Source organism: Myotis davidii, unplaced genomic scaffold (assembly GCF_000327345.1).
Source record: "Myotis davidii unplaced genomic scaffold, ASM32734v1 scaffold44, whole genome shotgun sequence".
NCBI classification, from domain to species: Eukaryota; Metazoa; Chordata; class Mammalia; order Chiroptera; family Vespertilionidae; genus Myotis; species Myotis davidii.
The window spans coordinates 11,507,104-11,522,662 of record NW_006299705.1 but is presented as its reverse complement, the minus strand read 5'-3'; the positions used below and the strand labels follow the sequence as shown (position 1 = coordinate 11,522,662).

The window sequence follows — 15,559 nt, the reverse complement described above, 5'->3', positions numbered from 1 at the left end:
AGAAAATGTGTGCATCTTAAACTGTCTTCATAAAATACATGCCTGCCTCCTTTGTTAAGTGAAACAATGTCAGCAGTGGAGCTTTTGTTGAATTGCAGTTATTAATACACTGTATTCCGAAGGAAAGCTAAGTGCTGTAAATTCTTAAAGGTTTCATAAACCGAGCACTACATACAGAACGTCCACCGTGGGCACTTTATCAAATGAAATCGTTCCTATCAGATGCTGCAATGCCTGCTTGGTATGGCCAGAATTCTTAAATGATAAAATATCCACTGGGGTTTTTGTCTTGCCCAGAAGCAGGAAAGAAACAGCTCCTTGGGGCCAGTTTTTTTTTTTTTTTATTTCTTGCAGCCAGGGTTTCTCTGGCTCTACAATGCTAGTTTAGCTGCTGGGCACTAGTTTAGGTGTGTGAAGGCAAGGTTTTTAAGGCGGAGCACGTCAAGTGTCTCAGATAGAAGGAATCCCCTGCACAGCTGGGAAAAGGGCAGCATCTGTAAGACTGCTGATCACGCTCCAGGCGGAGATCCGAAATGTGTCTGTAGCTTTAACCCCAAGACTTCTGGGGGGATGCCCATATTTGCACATTGGATCACTTCTCCCCATGCTTTAGGGGGAAAGAGGTGTGACACATGCCTAGATTCCCTCACAGTATTTCATCCTGTCATGTAAAGAGTTCAAAATCAGGATACATGATTTCTTAAGAGGCGCAGTGGTGTGCGGTGGGGGATGAAAAACCACATGAGAGCTGAGGGGCAGGGCTGTGCGAAGGAGCCACACAGCTCCGCGCTGTGCTCCAAGCCTCCCTTTCGTTAGTAAGTGCTTCAGCCTCCAGGATGAAAAGCCCAGTTTTCGCACATCGCTTTCAGTTGCTGGAAGTAAATTTTGTTGAAAGTTTCCACAGCTGCTAAAACATTTACAGCGGGGCAAGGACACTCTGCCCTTTGTGTGGAGAGTGTCTCCGCCTCTTTAAAAACATTACAAGACTGTTTTTCTATTTCAAAGACCCAGCTCGAAGAGTTTCCCTTGTAAAAGAGAAAATTTAATATTGCAATCACCTGTGGGTTCGATGTAATTTATGCCCATATTCCTCAACGACGTGCAATAACTCACGGAGGACTCGGCGTCTTGTAGAGCAGCACTTCCTCCTGCAGGGTTTGCCCCCGCTCACGCCAGGCTTCAGGGCAAGAGAAAACTGCTACGTGTGAGGAACCAGGAATTAGGAAATGGGCTGAAGGAAGGAGGGGCGGGTGCTAGATTGGTTGAGAGGGAACAGGAAGGAAGTGGGAATGGAGGGTTTCTATTTTCTTCAAATAAGGGACAGTGAGGAGAGAGAAACAGTACTGCCACTAGGTCAGGGGAGGGGTTAAAAGGAAAAGCGCTTAAGATTTATTTACATGCAGAGGAGGAATACTTGAAGGGAGGAAAAGGTTGCGCATGCAGGTACAGTGGAGGTAAAATGGCAAAGCTCAAGGAAGGGAAGCAGGATGGGAGTGGAACAGGACAGAGCGGCGGGTGGGCCCAGGTGGAGTTAAGGTGGCAGGAGGGTAGAGGACAGAGTGGGTGACCATCTACCAACCTGTATTTTGTATGGTGAGTGTAGCTTCTACAGATTTTGAGGTGGGGGAGCAGGTGCTTGAAAGAGGACTGAGAATGAAGGTGTGGACATTGTGAGGAGTTGGGGACAGAGAGGAAATGAGCAAGTATGTGCTGGAGTTGTCAGGCAGCCTTGAGGAAATTTGGAGACCGGCAATTGGTAGCCACTAGTCATCAAAGCTTGGTGATTCTCTTTCTCTGCTGGTTTTCAGCAGACTGGTAATGGTTGATCAAAAGTTAAGGGTGTCATCAGTGGCCCCAAAAAAGGGATTCGGTTCAGTCACTCACACTGAATAAAAGAGGGCTTATTAACTAAAAATATTTTATTACAAATATTTTATTTGACTTTTTATTGGACTTTTCCTTGTGGTAAGTTTGGGAAAATAGTGGCTTTTGGATAAGAGTTCAGATACCTTTCTGACCACGATGACTCACTTCAGTAACCATGATCAATTTGTTCAGGGGTGAAAACTAAAAGCCTGTTAGCTGTTATGCCTGTATCTCCCAAAGCCAGGGCCAGCGTCATTGGCGTATGACCTGTGCTATTACACAGGGCACTGCTCTTAGAGGGCCACGCTTGGTAAAATGCTGTGCCGTCACCTCCTTGAAATTCTTAATAAATTTTAACAAGGGTCCCCACATTTTCATTTTGCCCTGGCCCTGCAAATTATATAGCCAGGCCTGCCTACCATCTTTTTTTAAATACCCCAAATTCCCTCTTCCTTCCTGTCCTGAGAGCTCTAAAATTTTGAGGCTGGCCTGAGATCTCTGCAAGTTTGGAGTCTTTAACTACTTTTTGGCTTTCACTTTTTAAACAATATTTTTTTAATTTAGATGCTTTTAACTTCTCAAATTTTGAAAAGTCGAGAAGAAAAAGAATAGCAGCAATATCTCATAAACATGCATACATTATTATAGCCTTTGCTTTCCCTAAAATATTTAGATCCGGTTGGTCTCTTTAGGGATGCAATCACTTCAGGTCCAGGGAGGCTAAAAGATGTGCCTGGTTACATGTCTATTTATTGCACAACCTGGACTGCAACTGAGATTTCTGATATTAAGGCTGATGTTCTTTCTGATTCTCTAAGATACCTTCTCCGTGTGGTCATTTTTAAGCTTATAATTTGATTTCAAAATTACTTAGCCAGTTCCTGATACAGATAAGGAAAATGCAAAGGCTGTTAGCACATTTTACAACTTGCAAATTTTTGAAGTATGCTCTGGTGTCAGAATTATATCTGACTGCTATTTAGTCAGTCACAGGACAGTTTTTCTAATAACATCAAATTGTTTATGGTCCAGAATGCTAGAAACTGAGTAATTCTTGAGCATGATGGTTGAGTAAGGGAGGAGTAGAGAGAGACATGTAATGAATTCTTTATTAGGGTGCTTCAGAATTTATTAAATAATTATTAATAATCCCCTTTATATTGGATATGCATATAGCCACTCAGGGGAAGGGGAGAGAATTAAGCTTTGCTCTCTACTGAGATACGATCAACATTCTGTAAAATATTCAAGGGGATAGCCAACCTTTAAGTATTCAGTAATAAACACTTGTAATTAGTAATAGTAAATATAAATTTAAAATTCTGTACCCAAATGATAGCTTTTAAATATCAAATCTGAGAAAATATGGACAAGGGGAGCCTTTAAGGTTTCTTCTTTCCTAAGACCTCAGTCACTGACTGGCAGTTGGTGAGCGCACACTGTACTCCAACATAGTACTCACCACATCCCATTCAGTTCATTATTTTTGTGGTTCAAAATAATAAGCTACTAGCATCCAGCTCTTACTTCACAGTATGATTTCTGATTGCAACATTCTCTTTCTATCAAAAAAAAAAATCATTTTTGTTGCACAGTGATTTAGTAGCAAAAGCAACAGGCTCAGCCACTTACTAGTTTGATGACATTGGGCCGCTTAATCTCACCTATTTTAAAAGGGAAGGATAATAAAGAATGTTGAAAGGGCTGTATCATATCATGTCTGTAGATTATGCAGTACAGTGCCTGCTCAGTAAGTAACACACAAAAGGAGAAAAAAGGGGGGAAAAAGGAGACATACGTAATACTCTTTGTAATACTTTAGGCAATAAAACAATAAAAAAATTTTTTCAAAAGTAACACACAGTAAATGCTAAGCTTATTATTTGTAGGAGTACAGTGTCTTCCTAAAAACTCTCCTTTGAAGAGAAATATTCAGTTCTCATAATAAAAAGTAGACTAGGCTCTGCATTACTTAGAGCAAAAGAGCTTTAACACCTTCCTGGAATGAGACCTTCCTTAGCCAACATCAGAGTTGATTTCATAGTAGAAGGGAAACACAAGCAAAGAAAAGCGCTCAGGAGATGGCCACCTCTGCCAACCTGGGCCCAGCAAAGGGAAACGCCTGTCCTCCCTCCTGCCACTCTGCACTGCTTGCTGGCACCACCGCTGGCCATGCTGAAGCCAGGGGGCAAGGTGAGCCTGGTGGACACAGTCTGGAGGGTCAGCGTCTGGCCCAGAGCAGTGAAGAGGGTGGACAGTGAATCTGGAGGGGCAAATGGAGAAGCCGTCGCAGTGACTTGTCTGTGTTTTCTCAGGGATACTAGAGTAATTCTTATTTGGCCTTTTAATAAAGGCAGACAATATTTTACTTACTCTACGGACATTTATTTCACAGCATTTGTCATTTCAAAAGTCTCTGGAAATTTGGGGATATACTCACTCTTTGATATCTTATCAAACATTTATTTATATTCCATTATGTCATGGTGTCTGTCTAAAATTATTTTTGTGCCTTGTTTACAACAGATAAAGCCTAATAAAGAATGACTGTGTTAATGTAGCACTTGGACATTTTTATTTCCCTCTAAAACAATGAAGAAACAAAGACATGTGAAAGAAAAGAGTTATATAACATTTACTCTGGTCAATATCAACAGATCCAGGTCATGGAAGGAGAGAGACACAGGAAAAATAAAGAGTGAGAAATAAAAGGAGGACAAGCATAAATAGAGAATAGTGTTGCGGTCATCACCAGGGTAAACATAGAACTACTGCCGAGCGAGGCGTGTGTTGCAGGCCAGCCAGTCAGCCAGCCAGTCAGCCAGCAAAAGAAAACTGATGTTAGGATTACAGAGGAAAAAAAATGTGTGTGTTTTTTTTAAAAGAAGAAAAAATTTTGAACCACACTCATCTATGCATTTAAAGTTGCCCAATAGCTTATTTGAAAACACCTGAGGGAATGTTCTATTTAAACTCCATCTCCAATATACATATTAGATACAAACATCCATTTTACGCTAAGAAGGCTGTGTGCTCTGACATCACTAGCCCTCTGGCAATATATTCAAACAGTATTTTCATTTGTAATGTTAAAAATGGGGAAAGAAGAGGGGGGTGTCGCAACTATGATTATCTAGTTAGGGCAAGCAGAAAAATAAGCATGACTTTGCTTAAATTGCCAAAATAATATCAGAAAAATCAATAGTTGGGACCTGATTACTCTAATTAAATAGCCACACAGCTTCGGCTCTCTAAATATTTGCCAACTGTCTCATTTGAGATGCAGGCCTTGCCAGTTTTCAATGTTAGTCTATCAGTGCAACATATACTCTGAACTACCATTTTAAAGTATAGATTATTAAATGATATATGCTCTGTTGAATCTAGTATCTTAAAATGTCTATTATCTTCACAGTTACTTTCAAAAGACAGACTTTTTAAAAATAATAATTAAAGTATATGTGCTGCTCACAAGCCTGGAGATGATTTTATATCATTAAGCTTTTGCATAAATATGCTTCAATAAGCAATTAAGCCGAAGGCTCCAGCTTGCATTTCAATCCTTCCTTTTCTCTGTAAAGTCATCACAATCATGTACCTTTGATTTTGCAGTCATTTCTGCCACCAGATTCAGAGATCACAAATGAACAATTATTACCTAATAGAATGGAATTCAAAGACAATGGAATCTAATGAAACGGGGCTTTGTTTTAAACAAAAGTGAAGCGTTTTCTAATAGTTGCATCGAAGGAGTTCTAAGCACATTAAAGAAATCAATTTATGATGTGAACATCTTGAGAGCTCTTCTTAATGGTCTTCTAGACACCAAGCAGTCTGGAATTTGAAATTTGTCTTGGAAAGTAAAGGCTGTCTGAACTTGAGAGCTTCTGTTTCTATTCTTTCTTTTTTTGTAACCCCTTTTATTTTCTGCTCGTATAGGCTGTTCCACCTCCCAACTTTGAGATGCCAGTCTCCATCCCAGTGTCCAGCCATAACAGTCTGGTGTACAGCAACCCTGTCAGCTCACTGGGAAACCCCAACCTTTTGCCACTGGCCCACCCTTCTCTGCAGAGGAATAGTATGTCTCCTGGTGTAACACATCGACCTCCGAGTGCAGGTAACACAGGTATGTCCTCAGAAGAACACAATGTGAACAGTCATTGGAAGGAGCCACTCTGGGCAGAAAGGCCATTTTATCTGCAAGTTTTCCATGTGTTGCATCCCCTCACTGCTAGGTCTTCAGCATGATAAAGCCAACCCCACGAGCCTATCTTTAGAAATCTTTTATAATCTTGCACTTGAGCTATTCAGCCTCTGTATCACCGATCTCCTCATGTGGCTATATTTTGGCCACATGTTTTCTCACACAGAATGTGCTCTTCTCGTCTACTAGTAAAATTCCATTTTCTCTCCTCACTAGATAGCACTTCTTCTGTGAAACCTTCCCCTGTGTCATCGTATGGCATGTCCCATGGTCCATTTTTATTTATTTATACAGTAATTTACTTATACCATCGCGGATTTATGGCAAAACGAAAATGTGGTAGGATAGCATAATGTATAAGAAGTGTGAAATAAAAACAAAACTAAGTCAGAAATGAAGTGAAGAGCACGTCACAAGGACATTACACCTGCCATAAATTTGTGCCTGCACTTCTAAGGAGATCCTTACTGTTGTGCAATTCACAGTGTCTCACAGACAAGAACTTATTCCTCAGGAAAACTTCAACCATTCCTATACTCAGACCAAGCAGAACACATTATGTACTAGAATGAGTATGCATCTATTCTCCTACTGGATTTAAAGAGATTTGAAGGGAAGAATGTCCTCTTGATTTGCCAGACTCACAGTAGAAATTAAGTAAATGTGTGTTGAATATAACTGAACAATTCCTTCATATTTTCAAAAGAAGCAGCACATAAATAATTGTATTTATAAATCATGTGCAGCAACCATTATATATTTATATTTTGGGGTTTTTTAAAAAGCACTCTATAGGAAAATATTAATACCTCAGGCACAGATAACTGTATTAAAAGCAATTTATTCACAAAAGAATACTTAAATATCTCTCATAATTAAAATTAAACATATATTTAGTAAGTTTAGTACAGAAACTTTATATAGAAAATACAATCAAAATCAGTCCTGTAAAAACATTGATAAATCTTGAGTCTGAAAAATGTGGATAAAGGACTTTATTATATCATTCTCTCTGCTCAGAAAAATGAAATTTTTCATAAGCATTTTCAATAATCAATACCTTTCTTTCAGATCTTACTCAAATGCAGTTGATTTTCCTATTTGATGAACTAGTGCTCATTTATTTTTTAAAATCTCATACTTTATTTATAAAATATTATTCAGTTAGAAATAATAAACATTTTCATAAAATGTAACAAATGTTTTCTTCTAATTCCAAAACCAGAACTAACTAATAATTGTAGAGTGTCACTTAGAAGCAATTACAAAATAATCAGCTGTTATTCTGTGTGTGTTTATTTTTTCATTTTGGCTAAATCTTATTCCTTAAAAACTAACAGTAATTATTATATTTAATATCTTATTGAAACACTCCAACTCTTAATATAAACCTTGACAAATTTCAAATTACTTTCTTAAGTTAGCCATGAATAAGCCTAAGTTTCTAAATTTGTGGCCAGTGAAACCTATTTTACTGTGTCAATAAGTAAAATTCAGGTACTAAATAGGTCATTCACTGTAGGTAGATTCATGAAATGACCAAGATCCTGGACAATTAACACTATACAAAATTAATTTTATAAAATATATTTTTAAAGAATTAAGCATCAAGTGTATGGTTGTTTGAATATACAGTAAACCCTACTGTATTTTTTATTCTGTACTCTCTATAAAACATCCCCTTAGGAAAAACTAGACTTGGAAATAATAAAAAATTCAGAAAACAAGAAAAAACTGGATCTTTTAAATATAATTTTTAATGTAATTTTTCTTTAAAAAAAGATTCTGCAAAATGTCAGTGATTGAATGTGTTTTTAATGGTTGAGCCCAGCATGTTGCAATAAAACAAATGTCAGCCATCTGACAGGTAATACTTTACAAATTTAGGACTCCTGGGAGAGGACAAAACACTGGGGTTGCTAGGGGCAAAGTGTACTGTTGTGCTGCCTTTAGCCTGGCTCCTTTTGATCTGCCTCTTTCGTCCGTAGGTGGTCTGATGGGTGGAGACCTCACATCCGGTGCAGGCACCAGTGCAGGTGAGCGGAGACTTCCGTACTGCTGTGTATATCATTGTTCAGGGTTCGTTTACTGGGAGATTTGCAGGAAGTAAGTCTTGAACCCAGTAAAGTTGAGAGATCTGTGAGAGGCATGGAAAAATGGCCCCCAAGAATTTCTAAAGCACTTTTCTGAACAGGAGTGACTGGATAGTCACTTAGAAGAATGTTTATTAACTAGAAACTTCAACTAGTCAATGTAGAGAATTGAGAGCTCTCGTCAAATCAATTTAATTCTAAATTCCATGTCTAGACATGAGTGTCTACCCATCTTTGCCATTTGAGGTCTCGGTTAATCATTTCACATTCAATGTGACTCACTTCCTACCCAACGAAGTATCAAACGCCTCTACATTTCTAAAAGACAATACAAAAAGAAAAGGAGGGGTGGCGTTATAATCACTTAACAGTAATTTAATAAACTAAAACCATATTTGGTGTTAAAATGAGGTCTTAGAGAATGTAAATATAGTGCAGACCCCAGAAAAGAACTTTAATATATTTAAGCTTAATATCATCTTTCACCATGGCCTGTTGTATTATAGTGACATCTCTTCAGAGTTTCATGTTAATGCATATTATTGTGATTATTCAGATATTGATGTCATTTTCGATTCAGAAAACAATATGCTAACTGCAGTTTACTATTGGCATAACAAGTAACCATGGTAATTCCTGCAAGCTGGAACATGCTATACATTTAAAATAGTAGGAGGCAGGCATGAATGGCACAAGGTTATGTTTGAAATGTCAAAAAATTCAAGTTTATTGAAATATCCATGGACAGCCTAATTAAAATATTTTGCCAGGATCCAATATAATAGCCTGCTAATTATAAGAGAGAAGATAAAGAACATTGGCATAGGAAAACATTTGTACAGATATATCCATTTGGGGGTAATGTTTCTCACTTCTGATGTTGGCTCTTCCCTAATTCAGTGAGTAATGAAGAAAAAGTATTAGAAGTATACAGTGAATTAGTAAGCGGAATCAATGGCACACCTTCCTATTTTATCTTTCTTTTAAAAATTGGAGTCGAATTAATGATTAGACTTAATGTACTGTTTTGCTGGAAATTGAAATCTGTTCATTTTTCCCCTCAAAAATTACTTTGTGGCTTGTTGCCTCAACATTACAGAACCAGATCCAAGCCAGACCAGTATCTCTTGGGTTCAAGTCTCTGGCAAGCACCATGGTCAGCAAGAATGGTGGGGACTATGCATTGGGTTGTCACAAATACCAAGAAAAAATAGTATCAGGAAAATGCTTTGTATGTTATGATATTCTATCCAGTATCTTGCTGCATCCATTTGCTTGCTCTTATGGGAACAGGCAATAGTGGCAATGAAAGTTATTAGGAGTAGTAAAAAAACACGTGGAGTGGGGGAATGAGTTACTCAGCCTTGATGGAAGTGGCCTCTTATTACTGCTTAACAGCTAGAATGCATTAGACAAAAAAAAATAGTATCAGGAAAATGCTTTGTATGTTATGATATTCTATCCAGTATCTTGCTGCATCCATTTGCTTGCTCTTATGGGAACAGGCAATAGTGGCAATGAAAGTTATTAGGAGTAGTAAAAAAACACGTGGAGTGGGGGGAATGAGTTACTCAGCCTTGATGGAAGTGGCCTCTTATTACTGCTTAACAGCTAGAATGCATTAGAATCCCATATAGAAGATGAGAAGTGCTTGGTTGTTCAATTATGCTGTCATTGTCAATTGCCTGACAGTCCGCTAAGTTTAATGGCACTCCAGGGACGGAGAAGGTACTCAATCTTGTAAGCATAAAAGTTAGCCACATAGAGGTTGTACGTCATTGAACTAAAAAAGTCTTACAAGCTTAGCAAATTCGTCCCTCCTACTTCAGGATGTCTGCCACATGGACATGAGAAAACAGAAAGGAAAACGCTCAGTTGCTCCACCCTCATGCTAATAAGTATTGTATTTTTCTGATCGTATCTTGTAGCCATGAGTATATAATTTTCACAGTTTCTATCTAGCTGTGAAAGAATTGCTTCCCCACTTTTTTAAAAATGGAGGAGGAAGCCCTTTCTAACGCTGCTCCCACGGAACACCTGTTGCAGATGCCAATTAGCCTTGTGCTTAGCTGTCATGTCCTGCTCACAGGCACAGCCGTCTTCCCTTCTTTCTCATGCTGGACAGGATCATATGTCGAAGCTGAATATATCTGTGCTGATGTCAGAGAATCACATAACACCGGGGGAAACAAGGCCAGCCAGCATGTCTCTACATTTTCAGAAAAGAAAACTGAAGGAAAAAAAATGGCCAAAAGATGCCTTCCAAATGTTGAATACTGTCATTGAAACACAAGGTCTCAGATACAGTGAGAACCTCTGAGGCCAAGTGGCAAGGCTGCAATTAAGTTCAATAATTTCCAGTCTTTGTTAGTTTTTTTCAAAATCAAACCATCTGAACTTGTAAAAAGGATAGTCTTGAGAAGGAAGTAAATTTAACATTTATTGTGTGCCCATGAATACCAAAAGGCCAAAGAGAGAAACGTCCTCTTTTTCAGTTCAGCTCAATCACAACGTATAGCATCTTTCCCATCCAGTCCCTGAACCATCTCTCTCCCTTGTGCCACCATCCAGCAGGGCACTAAACCTTCCAGACTCTGCCTCCAAGGTACTTCCTCAGTCTGCACCTTTCACGTCATTGTATCGCACTCCCCTGGGTCAGGTTTATATCAATACGCAGGCCCCTAGTTCATCTCCCTGCTTCGCATTGCATCCCACACGATTCTCATCGTAACTGACTCGTCTGTCTCGAAGCCTTAAACTAATTGTAGGTCATCATTCACAGGCCTGAGATCCAGCAATGGCTTCCCAGCTCTTTCAGAATTAACCAAGAGCCTCTTATCTCTGTCCCAACATGCTTCCGGTTTTACTCCTTCTTACCTTCTGCCACCAAGAACTCTGCACTCCAAATCTATGATAGCAAACATTTAAATTGCTCTTCCTGGGGGCTTTGTGAAAAGTAGCTCACTTATCCTCATAACCGTCCTTTAAAAAGATACTCTTCTGATGCCCTCCTATAAGACAGTGGGACTGAGGCACAGAGGTTAGGTAGCTGGCCAAGGTGGAGCCCAGGCAGTCTACCTTCGGAGTCCAGGCTCCTAGCTAGCTACGTAGTGCTTCCACTTTCCAAATTGTGCTGAGGCCGCTGGCCTTCACACATGCACTCCTAGCACTCCTGCTTCAGGCCACTGAGCACTCCTCTCACCCCTCAGCGTCAGTTCAGCCATTTAGGAACCCCTTTCCTGTCTCTCCCAGAAGGAATTACACACCTCTCCTCTATTCTCCCATGGCAGCCTGTACCTACACTACTCCTCTCATTGCATTGTCATTGTAAAGTCTGGGCACATTTCTCTCTCCTGGACACTCAACACTCAGGGCAAATGGTCTCTTATTCCATCTGTAATCCCAGCTTGAAACATGAAAGATAGCACGTGGCAGATACTCAGTAAAAGTTTGTTAGCTCAATAAAGGAAATTTTGATCTTATAGACATAAATTTTTAATAGTGTTGATATAAAAAACAAAAATAATATTTCAAAGAAATTATGTAACTTAAATTTAAAAAGATATGCCCTTTATTTGTAATTCAAAAAATAACGTATTCTTCTGATACTGTCTACACTGAATAATGAATTAATTACTTGTTTAAATGGTTGAGCACCATTGGCCAATAAAGTTTTACTAACTTCTCTAACATACTTGATAGAAAACCCATAGAGCTAATATATAGCAGTAAATGAGAAATTTCCTGGGTTGTTATCTCAGACCATCACAAATCACCTCTTAAAATAATGAACCTCTTCTTATCTTATCGCTTGAAGCAGTTTCAAAGAAAAAGACAAGTGGAAATAAAGAAGGAACAGGATGGGGTTGTACTCTTGCTACAAGAGAAATATACAGCAAGTCATTATAATACATTAGCAATAGTGACATTTCTAGGTTTCAGTTGACAGTTATTCATCCACTACTTAATCCTTTTCTCTCAACAACCAAAATGAAAAGTCACTGCTTTTAAAATTACATTTTGTCATATCTCTGCACATTAAAGCTTTTAACATGCTAATCTCAGTGGTTATTGATGATTGTAAGATCAAGCTCAGTTGAGTTTTCATCATCATTAGACTTAATAGAAATAACCATTAGAACAGCAATGTCTTGTGTTGGATTATTCACTGTCCTATTAGTACCCTTTGTTTTGATTTTGAAAACATGGTTTCTTTGTATTGAGTAGGAAGTACAAGTATACTCAAGGATTTACTGATTTGTGATTGAGACTGGAGGGAGAGAGAGAAATCCTTTAGGAATCTCTGAAGTTTTAAGAGAATTTTACAATCTACATAGCTATCTGACAATAAGGCAAAGGAGATTTATGTATATTGGTTAATAATTTTAATTGGCATTTATTGTAAATTAGATATAATTTTATATAAAAAGAAACTAACAGCTGTTATTTTGATTGTCAATTGTTTACTCTTTTATGCATTTGGTTGTCAAGCATTGTCACTTCCAGAATGCTTAATTTATATCACTGAATACATGGAGACTTGGTGCAGTGCACGGCTGCAGATAAGTCACTGAGCAGTGAATCAGGAGACCTGGCTTCCAGACTCTGAAAACACTCCACCTAACAAGACCTTAGACTTAGAACCGTTGCACTTAGTACTTATTTTGGGGATAAAACACTATAGTGTCCATTTATAAATAATGTGTTATGATCATATAATAGAACTTTAATTACATGACTTATTTTGAAATTCACTTGGCATTGAAAAAGAAGTGTTTATCATGTTATAAAATGGAACTAAGTGAGGAGACGAAAAGGCCATACAATGTTTATTATTCTTTACCAGTACCATTGTTTTTCAAGTTTTTGTTTTTGAGAATACTTACCAAAAATTTCTCAGCTGACTCTCTTATTAGCCAAAAGACTTCTCTGAAATTCTTACTCAGTAATTTAAAATATCAGTGAAGTGGTTAAAAATTTAGTCTAGAAGGATTTGCTTTAACAAGTTGGCATTTTTGTTACCTAACAAAACACAAATTCAGGTTACAATACTCAAGAAAGGGAGAGGGATACCACTTAATTGCTCTCAAATAGAAAACTATTTTTGTTATGATAGAAATATATTTTTATATTACTTTTTGAAATATTATTAAGCAGCATGTGAAAAAGTCTAAATTAATATTTGAATTCTTGTTTTGAAAGTATTCTGTTTGATTTGTTCTGAAAAAAAAAATTCTGATTCATTTGCAGTTTTACCTTGGGAGTTAACCCAAAACACAAATAAAGACCCAACAGCATTGCTTTATTAGTATCTCTGAAATTAAGTAACAACGATATTTTTAACACAAACCTAAGTTATCTACATTTATTAAGGGGGAAGAAAAAAAACCCAGCCTTCTGGTTGGATGGTCTACAGCATGTGATATGCAGCCACTGCCAAGAAAATGTGTCCACCTTCCATATTCAAGACCTAAAAAATTACAAATAAAGCAGTACCTTCATACCATTCTCTAGGGGCTGATGTTGAAGTAAGAGAGGCAGCTTAAAGAAAAGACAAATGAAAATGTTACAGGCTAAGTCAGGATACCATAAAGTCTGCTTTCAACAATTTTGGTTGGACTTCATTCTTAAGGTGCTTGATTTCTATAGGGAAAACATTTTTTTTTTAATTATATCTTCCTAGAGTGTTTTAACAGATTTTAGAGTCCTTTGTAAAACATGATTTCTGATCTCACAAATTGTATCATTTTTGTCCCCTACCCTCCTGTTACATTCAGTAAAGCAATGTGAAAATTGATCTCTTCACTCATATTTCATTGCTTTAACCAAGGATGTGGCTGAAAAATATAACGTGGTCATTTTTAATATCAATTTAGGCAGGTAATATTTTCTCCTAAATTATTAGTTTTACTCAAATTTTCTTTTTCTCTTAGCAGTCTTGTTTTTTGTACACTATTGGTTTCTCCCCTGTTTTTGACATCACCATAAGGCTTTATTTGGAGATAATATAGAAAGAAAAGCTCTTCTCAGAATCATTAGTGATTTGAAATTGTGCATCAACAGACAGCAGATGCTGAAGGAGATATGTGGCTAAAAAACCCCTCCTTTGGAAATCAATTTTTTACCTACCAGGGACTTTTCAGGACTTCAAGGCTGTCGGCCAAGAGTATAATTTTCTGTTTTTAAATAAAACGTTGCCAGTCACTTGAATTTTACAGTTAAACTTACATAGTATGTTTCATTTGAATTTCAATTCAAAGCCTTATAGTCATGATACAGTCTCATATTTGAAAGATCAAATCAAATATATTTAGTTTAAAGTAAACTAAAGAAAATTATTGGATAAACAATAATTGGATAAACTAAAGAAAATTTCTTGGATAAACAATTTCAACTTTTAAACTACAGATGTGTCACTGGGAAAATTTATTAAGGGGAGGGGGGGCGGTGGGCGGGAAGCACCTAGTCTTCTGGTTGGTTATTATCGCTCCATTTTAATTGTTGTAACCAAACTTAATATTAACTTGTTTTAACCTCCTTTCACAATTTTGTTTACCTTAGACTCCACTTACAACCTGCACTAACAGTAAAGGAGTGATTGTGTTGTATTTATAGTGTGTGCGGAAGGGGAGCCCTGCTATACTCATAAAGATTATCATAGCCGAAACCGGTTTGGCTCAGTGGATAGAGCGTCGGCCTGCGGACTGAAGGGTCCCACGTTCGATTCCGGTCAAGGGCATGTGACTGGGTTGCGCGCACTTCCCCGGTGGGGGATGTGCAGGAGGCGGCTGGTCGATGTTTCTCTCTCATCGATGTTTCTAACTCTCTATCTCTATCTCTCTCCTTTCCTCTCTGTAAAAAATCAATAAAATATATTTAGAAAAAAGAAAGATTTTAAAAAAAAAAAGATTATCATAGTATTAATAGCAAATCCAAATCTGTGGTCCATTTACATATTAAAATACATTCATTTACATGACAATCATGAAAAAGGAACCTTTTGTTTAATATTAAGCAACTCAAAGAAAACTATGAAATCATGGACTAAAAATTTTGCTCAAGCAATAATTTAGGAAAATATTCCAGAAGCAGATATTGAGAATAAGATAATCAAGGAAAATATGTGCTATCTGGGTTATTTTAGGGATGACATTATTGCCTTTGGAAAGTCTGTGAATTCCCATTTTGCAGGATTGTTGTGAAACTTAAATGAGATAACCAATGCATCGCACCTAGCAGTGTCTGCCCAGAGCAAGTGCGTGTTAATATATGTTAGCTATTGTTAGCATCACAGTTATTTATATTTATCTTTCCTAAGCAAAAAATAAAGCTTAGTGGGATGCAGTTCCAGTAACATTTCCTTATTGTGCAAGGCTTCACAGAGAAGGCTGCTGCG

General features: G+C 37.6%; 1 protein-coding gene across 16 annotated transcripts in view; it reads left to right on the top strand.

Moving 5' to 3' along the window:
* Window positions 1–15,559, top strand: part of MEF2C (myocyte enhancer factor 2C) — a 158,926-nt gene that overhangs the window by 120,600 nt on the left and 22,767 nt on the right. For all 16 annotated transcript variants that reach the window (XM_015571612.1, XM_015571606.1, XM_006775518.2 and 13 more), the window contains 2 exons: window positions 5,806–5,992; window positions 8,059–8,106. In XM_015571612.1, coding sequence (XP_015427098.1) covers window positions 5,806–5,992; window positions 8,059–8,106 — 235 coding nt within the window. The remainder of the gene's footprint in view (window positions 1–5,805; window positions 5,993–8,058; window positions 8,107–15,559) is intronic.